This window comes from Rutidosis leptorrhynchoides, chromosome 1, assembly GCF_046630445.1.
Source record: "Rutidosis leptorrhynchoides isolate AG116_Rl617_1_P2 chromosome 1, CSIRO_AGI_Rlap_v1, whole genome shotgun sequence".
NCBI classification, from domain to species: Eukaryota; Viridiplantae; Streptophyta; class Magnoliopsida; order Asterales; family Asteraceae; genus Rutidosis; species Rutidosis leptorrhynchoides.
In genome coordinates this window covers 526,191,627-526,201,707 of record NC_092333.1, presented here as the reverse complement: position 1 = coordinate 526,201,707, position 10,081 = coordinate 526,191,627, and the positions used below count along the sequence as shown (strand labels likewise).

At 35.6% G+C, this 10,081-nt stretch overlaps 1 protein-coding gene across 2 annotated transcripts; it reads right to left on the bottom strand.

Moving 5' to 3' along the window:
• On the bottom strand, positions 1 to 9,471 carry LOC139886654 (E3 ubiquitin-protein ligase PRT6-like). Of its 2 annotated transcripts, XM_071870594.1 has the most exons (19): positions 9,296 to 9,471; positions 7,733 to 8,818; positions 7,095 to 7,650; positions 6,611 to 6,977; positions 6,375 to 6,515; positions 5,840 to 6,083; positions 5,044 to 5,766; positions 4,745 to 4,942; positions 3,971 to 4,659; positions 3,837 to 3,888; positions 3,129 to 3,735; positions 2,827 to 3,035; positions 2,222 to 2,724; positions 2,032 to 2,136; positions 1,871 to 1,937; positions 1,569 to 1,646; positions 992 to 1,060; positions 586 to 692; positions 1 to 427 (listed from the first exon to the last, which is right to left on the bottom strand). In XM_071870594.1, exons 1-18 carry the CDS (start codon positions 9,380 to 9,382, stop codon positions 618 to 620), a joined length of 5,856 nt encoding a protein of 1,951 aa, XP_071726695.1. In that variant the 5' UTR covers positions 9,383 to 9,471; the 3' UTR covers positions 1 to 427; positions 586 to 617. The 2 variants fall into 2 exon arrangements, with proteins under 2 accessions (XP_071726695.1, XP_071726694.1); XM_071870593.1 differs by having other exon boundaries at positions 6,611 to 7,650.
• Between the last annotated feature and the right edge of the window lie 610 nt (positions 9,472 to 10,081).

Here is a 10,081-nt window from a genome sequence, read left to right as displayed (position 1 = left end):
TATTCCAAAACACCTCACCTGATACACTTCTCAATTACTTGACATTATAGGGTTCAGCATAACTTGAAAAAGATAACAGAAAGTAAAAATCCAGTCATCAATCTACCATCATTGAAAAGTAAAGGCCAAGAAGAACAGAACACTAAAATAAGATGACAAGAATGTAGACTATGGCTACATGATACAGTAAATAAATAACAGATTAACACATACTAATACGACCCTCGCTGTATCTCTTTTATTCATAGCGCAACATAAAGACTTTCAGCATAAAAAGTTCTTTTTGTAGCTATTTACAGCAACTGTACAAATGGATTAAGAAGCTGGTGGATGGAATCCGCTTAGAACCACGTGGTGGTCTTGCGCATGATGAGATCCAACCTTCGTACTAAATACCGGCAAACCCCAGTCCAAAACGATAAACTGGCTGAATATCACAAACATAGTTAACGTTACTTTCATGCGTCTAAACTGCTTGTCATTTGTTTTGAAAGTTACGGTTTTTGTAAAGTTTATTATATAATAATATCAAACTACAGCATTATGAAAAGGAAATAAACGTATAACGGAGTGTGAGTAACAGACCTCCAGTAGATGTCATCTACAACGAATCCAATCTAAAGGATTAGAAAAGCACCAATTGATGTTTGATGCAGTACTTTTGAACTCCGATCGAGTCCATGAGAAGCAACCTGGCATCAACATTATCAATATTAAAAGCAATGAATCAACATAAAGATTGCCCAAGTAATCGTAAAACGACTGAAATGAAAAAAGTTACAAATACAGAGAGCAACAATATATTATATTTGAAAGTAATAAAAAGATAAAAGAAGCTTATAAAGTTATTATCAGTTCAGTCAGGGTTCCTTGGCTAGGGGAGTTTGCTGACTCACAGGATATAGAACTATTTTACAACTAGAAAACCACACACATATAATTTATATTAAAATAAAATATTATAATCGGAAATTAGAAATGGGCGTAATACCATATGACTTAGGGCTGCATATCGTTCTTCATTCAAATATAATGGCTTTCCCCTATGCATTTCAATGTCCTGCGGAAGAAAATATATTGAAACAAATAGTGAATAGGAAACGAAATTGCCAGGTGTCCAAATAGGCAAATACAGCATGGTCTACAACAAGCAAAAGAATAATAATACCGCCACCCAAATTATACCACATGTGCCCTCCGCCTAGGGGCGGACACACAAATGACAAGAAACAGCCACGTGTATATGTACATTCTCATGCACAATGCACAACAATAATCGGCATCCTTAATACTACATTATTTTTTGTAAAACAAAAACTCGAGAATGGGTTGGTTATGTTATTTATTTTCCTTTCTTCTCATTAGATAACTCGAGACTGCATATGGTTCTAGTACGGCTATAAGTTTTCAATAAAGTAATGATCCAAAAGTCCAACGGTCACATACATTTGTTCCCTTATTGGTAATCATATTATCGGAATATGTCTTTCTTTTCTTACTAATGCCTTCTTCCAAAAATCAGCAAACTACAAACTTCTAAAAAATTAATAACAAGATGTTTGTATTACCTCTTCACCAAATTTATCCAGGTAAGGAGACGGCCAACGCGCCTGTCGTGCAGATCTTTGAAGTAATATTGTGGTTTTCTACACATCAAAATTCCAATCAAATTTCAGAAGACAATATTAAAACTAGATTTATTTGCAGTTCACACGAAATGTTTGTGCCTTACTTTTTATGGGATAGGTGGTTATATTACACATGTTTCTATTATTGAATAAATTATAACTTTCGTATAGCTAGTAATGCTAGGGACTTAACATACAAGCAGAAAACGGCATTTAAAGAAACAAAATGTTTCAACACTTACCCTAATCAATAGAAATACACCAGTACCAGCGCCACAAGACATTGCATGGGTTTGGCACTTGTTGTTCCTAAAGAGCAAAAAAAACTCATGTCAAATTTTGGTTAATATTCCATAACTAACACAAAAAAAAAGTAATACGGCTGCATAAACAAAAGATAAACCTGCAGCATGTCTTCCAACTAGGCGAGCACAATTTACCACACAACAGGCACAATGCAGGTTCATCCTGAATGGCTCCACAGTCAACACATTTCTGTTTAATGTACCTAAACATACAAAAGCACCAGTAAATTTAATAAAGATCAATATCACAATAGAAGCATAACCAACTTTTGTAAAAATAATATGAACCTTTGCAGGAGATCTTGGTATAAGTAAGGCAAGACCATCAGCTTGTATGGGACTACAGGGGTTAGGTGCAGAACTCGTGAAAGAGGGCTAACTTCATATTCTCGAGACAAGTGATGTAACCATTTTAAGACCAAGTAACGTGACGCCTCATCATGAACTATGTTGTCTAACGATGGAATCTTAAACATCTTCTCCAAATCTTCATACTCAACAAACTCTTCTGCTGTTCCATAAGTATATTCCATTGCATGGGCCCCACTGAATGGTGTTAAGCTCGAAGAGTTCATCAACCTCCACAATAGAGCACACCTTCTAAGGAAAGGAAAGGTCAAGGACCGAATTGTGTCCTTGAAATCACGAGAATTATTACAATATGAGGAAACAAAATATTGATTTAAGAAACCATGTTCACCGACAAATTTTGAAATGTCAGTAATAAGTGAATCATGGTGACCCAAATCATCCATAGCAGTTTCATTTCTTCCCAAAGATGTTATTACAGCCTGCAAGACAGAGACAATAAGAAATAGAATCTTAGCAAGTTAATGGATGGATTAAAAGAAAGAAGAAACATATAATATTAAAGTACGTGTTGCTAGACTAACCTGAGTAACGGAAATAAGATAGAACATATGAACAAGCGGTAAGAACGATTTCTCAGACGACATAAATGGAACCGGGAGACAGAAGAGGACCCACATCAAAGTCGAAAAAGCATCAGAGGCTAGAACAGGGGAAGATGCCATAGTCCAAAACTGAACATCAGGGAATCGTATGCCCATATCAGCATTTTCCAACATGCTCATCATATTGTCTGGAAAAAAATAACAATTTTAACACCATTACTTTCACAGATAACATTATTTATTTGAAGAAAGTTTTTCGAAATACATCACAAATCTTATACCTCCAACTTTGTAGGCGTGACTAGGTGGTTCATTTAGAGTATCAGGACAACATATACACTTTGCAAAGTGTTGGATGCCCCTTAATCTCAAGAGAACATCAAGTGAACTTCGAACTCGGATACTGTTAACAATTTTTAGCAATAATGACAAAATAAACCCACTGGAAGACCTTAATTCTTCATACAAAGCACTAGTGCTAAAATTGGTAGCTGAAGAAGTTTTTTCAGATCGAGCAGCAATTTCTGTAGATATAAGGGAATACTTAAGTGTATCCCACATAATCGTTGAGTCACGTAACCGATTTGATCCCGAAACTTTATCATTTTCTGGGAAATACATTTCACGTAGTAAACGAACCGCGGATTCAAGATTTGTGCCTATTCCTCCCTTCCGCTGCACCGGGAAAGATTTGAGCAGCTCACTCCTAGAAACATCAGCCGCAGCGTGCAAAAGAGAGAGTGACTGTCTAAGGAGAAAAACGTCAATGGTATCTGAAGAAAACGAACTGGGACTTTTCGATAACCCACTGCCCTTCATTCCTTCTTTAGGTATATCAGGTAAAACAGAATTTGCAAGTCCACGACAAACAGGGCACAAAAACTCCCCCTGAACAAACAGATGAAAAGAAGTGAGAAGGTATTGGCATCAAAATTAAAAAAAAAAAAAAAAAAAAAAAAAAAAAAATGCAGCAGGAAACAAATACATACCTGGTCTGGATCCACGATATGTCCTCCTTCAAAATCAAGTCTTCTTGTGTATCTACAGATAATGTTTCCAATTAAATATTACAACAACATGATCCTGACATAATAGTAATGATTAAATATTTGATCGATCTTACCTTTCCTTCAGTGATCGCAGATAACGATCAAGGCAAACCTGATGCACAGCATGCCCACATGATGAAACGTAAATCCCATTGCAATCAGAAGGTCCAAACCCATCATATGGAAGCTGTGAATTCACTGAGCTAGTCTGTGCCTTACTGCGGGACCCACCAGTTTCCGAGGGCGACGGGGTATTCAAAATTTCATCAGATAATGAGGCGATGTACTTTCCGAGCAAAAGGGGTTCATTTGAATTAACGCTCAAATGTGAACTAGATCCAGCAGCAGTAAAATCATCTGCCTTCGTTAAAACATCTGGCTGCAGCATATCACTTTCCATAATGTCCAGAATCTGTGTGTACATATTTTCTTCAAATGCAATAACATCACCCAAAGATATGGTTGGTTGATTATTGTCATGTAAAGTTTGAGGAACATGTATATGTTTCAGAGATGGGAAGCGGATTTTGATGAATTCCAGGAACGCATCAACCTCGTTTGGTTGACCGGTGGAAGCGAATTCATTAATCGCATTTTGAACTAACTCCATTAAGTCGGATGATGATGTTATTGTTTCTGAACTGCTTGACGATTCGATATTCGATGTGCCCTCACTAGTAGAGACTTGCTCCTTCCCAGATCTATTAACTTGTTTATTCCATGACGGTGGACCTTTATCAAGTAAACTCACCACCTTGGATTTCTAATATCAAGATAAAAAAATTAAGAAACAATTTTTACAAAATAAATATAAAATAACAGTAGAAACAATATATGGGATAACTAACCTGAAGAAGAATTAAAAAAGACACTGGAGACTTTGAACTGGCATCATGACAAAGAGAGCAGACTACATGTTCAGGTTCATCTAAATCATTTGCAACGTCGGATATATTTTCTTCAACATCATTCAAATCAACTAAGCCAGTGTCTATTGTTGAGTTTATGCTCTCCATGAATTTGGATTGCTGTGCTTTCATTTTTTCCTGCATTTATTTAAGATATATATTATAATACAAAAAATATATTCATATTGGTAGTATACATTAGAGAACAGATACAAAAACAGCAAATGAACAGAGCTGACCATTATTGCAGCTTGTCTCTCACGTGCTTTAGCCTTTCGTTTATCACTATCAGAAATGGAAGTATTGTTATCAGTATTATTATCACTAGTCGGCTTAGAACCAGATAGCTGATTAACAACTTCAGGTGATAGTGTTAGCAGTTTTTCAAGGCATCCAGAGTCCAATTTTGCAAATTTCTGAAGAAGACCCTTGATCAAAAACGAGAGGTCAAACCCGCCGTTTTCCACAGAATCGTAAACGTTTTCTTTTTGATTTATTCTCATCAACGAAACAAGAAGAGATAATAAGCTTTGATTGTCGTATCCATTGTATAACCCAGCGGACACTTCTTCACCGGCAAAGGCTAAAAGAGGGATAGAATTATCATTATCAGTATCACCAGATTCGATCTGCACTTGACAAATGTCCAATGCTAGTGATAACAAGTGCAATGCTGTTATAAGAACACCATCGGGAGCACGTGATGTCATCAGCTTATCGGTAAAAAGTGCGTAAAATAGTACAGCTCGGATGAGTTGTAGAACTGTTTTACACGTGGCCAATTTAGCTAACCCGTTAAGTGGGGGATAAATTTTAGTCCATTTCGGAAGCTGATTGGTCAATGCAGACACTTGACAAAAACGCAAGTATCTTTCTTCTGCAACTTGCAAATCCCGTGAGTTCCAGCGAGGATGATACAAATCTAATTCTTTCCAGTATTCCAAACGTAATTTGTACATACCCTATAAAACAATGGATTATTATATTTAGTACATCAAATGCCATTATAAATATGTTAATCTCATAAACAGTTACCTGTTTAATCCCGGATGGATAAGAGTACTCAGCTACAGTATCCAAAATCTGATGGAATTGGTCAACTTTGGAAAGGTCACGAGGCAGGGACTTAACTAATTGACTATGAGTAGCGTTTCCAGTTGATAACTTATAAACTAACTCACGCTGCAGACATTGAGCTTTAGTTAATCCACAAAATCGCCTTTCTTTAACTATCTGTATGATTAGATTTAACATTTCTTGCACTAAAACCGCTTCATACCTGAAAATATCATTCATAATTGTGTTACATTATAACCTAAACGGATTAAGTATCTTCACCTGGGGCAAACAATTCGGCAAAAGTCTTAAGATCAATAGGTACATCCTATACACTAAACATGTAAAAAAGAACAAAACTTAATAAAATCAAAGGGGAAAAATGTGTATACAAAAGTTTACAAAGGTCTTTAATCACCACATTAAGTTACTATAAAAAACATCAAATACAACACAGTACACAAACAAAACCCAAATAGATATACAACTAAAGAGTTTACAAAAAGATACGTACTCATCATCTCTTTCCAGATTCAGGGAAAGGTACGTTGATAGACCAAAACGTTCTATGATTCTAGCAATATAAAGATCTGGTGGAGCTAAGGCAGCACAACACTGTAGAAGAAATAAATCGAGCTCCAAACCCTGCTCAGACCTGCAATGAAAATAACAGAGAAAAGTAATAAAAATGAAAAAATTTAATCTTATAAGAAGCTTCTATCAGATCATATTCAAAACTATTCTGCCTACCAGCGAACCGAACGATACCACTCATAAGATAGTATAGCAGCATCACCGTTTTTCCGCCACATACCAGCATGAACTTGACTACAAAAAACCCTAATACGCAGAGGATGTTCCATAACAAAAGCAGAGAATCCATGTGGATGGCAACCAGCTAACAATTGGCCAAAAAAATCACCATATTTGGTTGATGAATCACCATAAAACCTTTTCAATGCTTTTTGTAAAACCAATGAGAGTAAACGATGCAATGGAATGTGTACCGATATCTCCTGTGAACTGACATCATATTCAAATTTTGGCCAATCTGCCAACTTCAGAACCTCTAATTCGTTTGCGTGATCTTCTCCTTCCAGTGGATGATCGCCAGAACCTGCAGAAATGATGTCATTTGACCCGTTCAAACGTTGATGAGCACCGAAACTTGCAGAAATAGCTTTTCCCTTTCTAAACTTAGAAAGTTTTCTCTTTAAATGAAAGAAATTACTACCAGAAGCATTGGTTGATCTTGAATTAAAGGGACTGAAAAGAGCTCCTGATGTATTGTCGACTTTCAACCAACCTCCAATAGCTTTTAAACACTCGAACATTAACCACGAAATTGAAGCCAGGACTGCATCACTATCAGCATTATTCGATGAAATACCCCGCGCATTAACACCAGACACAGAGCTTTCTTGTGAAAGTCTGCCCACTTTTGCATGTCTTACACCATCTTGTTCATCGAAATCCTGCTTATTCATAGAGGAAGATGATTCATCTTCTGTTGAAAATGCTCCAGCCACTAATAAAGCATGAATATTTGCAATAGAGTGACCAAAAACAAAAGGCAGATGCATGTTCTCGTTTTCTTCTTCTATATGAATATTCGTTTCTCGCTTTTGCGGGCTCATTCCCTGCACAAAGGCCAACAGTTTCATCCATTTTCTTGAAATGTCACGTCGTTCACTAGTCATGTATTTTGGTATTGTCGAATGGCTCATGACAAATCGGATATCTTCTACCACACGATGAGTAGTTTCGTACAAGTTTCCCCATTTTGAAACCTGAAGACAAAGTATTAATGCAACACAAAGATTGAAAAGTACATATAATTATAACAAATATATTAGTGGAAGTTTAATATACCAGTAGTCGATTATCTTGGGAACAACAACTGATTATACTGCATAAACATTGCAACAGTATGGCCAATAGATCCATTTCCTTAACGAGACGGGGTGTCAGAGTAGGGACGGTAAAAATTTGTACTGAAAACGTTGGCAGTAGTGAATACTTTCTAAAAACAGAATCCTTACACTCTTTTACAGCTTCATTTATAACCATTGGATAATAATTTAAAAAAGCCTTTGCAAACTCATACTTAAAGAAAGGGTCACTTAGCCATTTCAAAAGCAACTCCTGAAGCTTCCGAACAACTTCCGGAACCAAAAACATCTCTGCCATTACAAGAAATTCCAATAGATCGTCTATCATGCATAATCTTGCAGAAACAAAACTAAGCAAACTTTCACTGCATTTACCAAATTCCAAAAGTAATCCCACCACCGTTGATGTTATCACGTCAGCGACCGTTTTTGGTTGTACAGCAATATCATCAGTTGAAGGCTCAATTTGATGCATACTCTCTGCATATATTAGTTTTTTATTCCACCAACCAAGAAGACAATCCAAAACAGGACCTAAGGTCTTTGCAATATCTTCTTGAAGTGGTTGTATTTGTTCGGCTCCTTTATGTTTAGAACAAAATCCACTACGTTTCCATGCTGTAACGTCCCCACAATCACAACATCCACCACCGGTGTATATAATAGAATAATCATGATCTTTATGGTTACCGTTTTGAAAACATGGAACACAAATCGCACAAGTGGGATCATGTTCACATGTTCGACATCGGTAAGCTATATCATTGTTGCCCCATACAGACCCACAAACACCACGTTGCCCAATATTCATGAACGCCAGTCGTTGTAGCACGTGACTAGGATCGCCTTCGAACATTAACCACTGCAACCAAACCATGCTTTCGTGTAGTATATCTTCAATGGTAGGGTTTGCTTGTGGTTTCATGGCAGCCACCATTTCAGTATCAGTTGGCAAAATTGCATTGACTACATGTTGTAGTCGTGACTTGTGCTCTTTGATATATGTGATTATCCCCAACTGCAGATGCTCCAGGTACTCTTCAGGAACGTTTATCAAGACAAGCCTCTGTTATAAAAAAAGAAAATAAACATGATGTACACTTAAAAATTTTGTTCTCTTGTAAAACAAAAAAAAACTGAAATCATTTAGCATCAGAAGACAACACTCACCCATATTTCCAGTGTCAATATGAGTACAGTTAAACCTAAAAACCTAATTTTGACATTTTTAGTCAAATATATGATCACCAAACTACCTCTAATCCACAATTAGTCAACAAAGGAGGGTAAAAATACAAACTATACTATCCATTAACTAAAATTCCAACTATATCAGTAATCAATCACACACAAAAAAAAGTAAAAACTAAACCTAGGTACACTAATCATCGTAACACCAGTAACAAATTCCCCAATTTATGGACACATTCACAAAAATTACTGTGTATTATAATAATTGTTAAGAATACCCTAAATTCGGTACAGAACTTAAGAGAAAATAATAAAATAAAATAAAAAATCAGACACATGATATATGCAGTACCTTAAGTATACGATCTTTTGGGGAAAGATAATGCAAATTAGGTTCAGACGATGATGATGAAGATGAATCAATCTCCATATCGTTCATGAATAATTGAAGAAACCAATCGGCGAAATAACAGTGGCCGATTTCACGAGTGTAACGCCCCAGGGTTAGAACACTCTATTGTGATAGCATACACATGTTTTTTGTGAAGTGTTTTTTTTTTAATTCATTTATGTTTAATTAATTAATTAATAATTAATCTTGCAGTACAAGATATTGATTAAGAATTAACCACGGCACAAAAGAAAGGACTAATGGCGGTGCGGATATAATATCAACCGAGTACTATTTTTATTTTTATTTTATTCTACCTACCAACTGAAATGTTAGTACTTAGTGGTTTAAAGTTTTTTCTCCTCAAACACTACTTTTTAATTAATTTATATTTATATTTTTATCTTATAAAGTTACAGTTATATTTATAAATTAATTTAGGGAGTTGAGCTTATACTATCATTATCATTATAAGTATAATAATTAAAGATAAAATAGGTAATTAGATGTACATGAATCACAAAGTTGTGTTTAATGATCACATCCCTTTAAATAAGCCTTAGTAATATTTTTTAATAAAAAATTGTAACAATAACCCCAAAAATTGTCGTTAATATACATAAATAGATTGCAAATACCAGTTAATATTGATAGTTTAATTACAGCTAGAAAAAATAACTTGGGTGGTCCATGTGTTTTACACCAAATTTCACGTCGAGTCCCTATGTTTTTTTCGACTTTAGTGGT

Excerpts from the sequence above, each read along its gene's own strand:
- LOC139886654 (XM_071870593.1), bottom strand. The coding sequence starts at position 9,382 with ATGAACGATATGGAGATTGATTCATCTTCATCATCATCGTCTGAACCT. Across the intron at positions 8,819-9,295 it reads CAAAAGATCGTATACTTAAG|AGGCTTGTCTTGATAAACGT; the intron begins GTACTGCATATA and ends TTTTTATAACAG. Across the intron at positions 4,943-5,043 it reads AGAGACAAGCTGCAATAATG|GAAAAAATGAAAGCACAGCA; the intron begins GTCAGCTCTGTT and ends AAATAAATGCAG.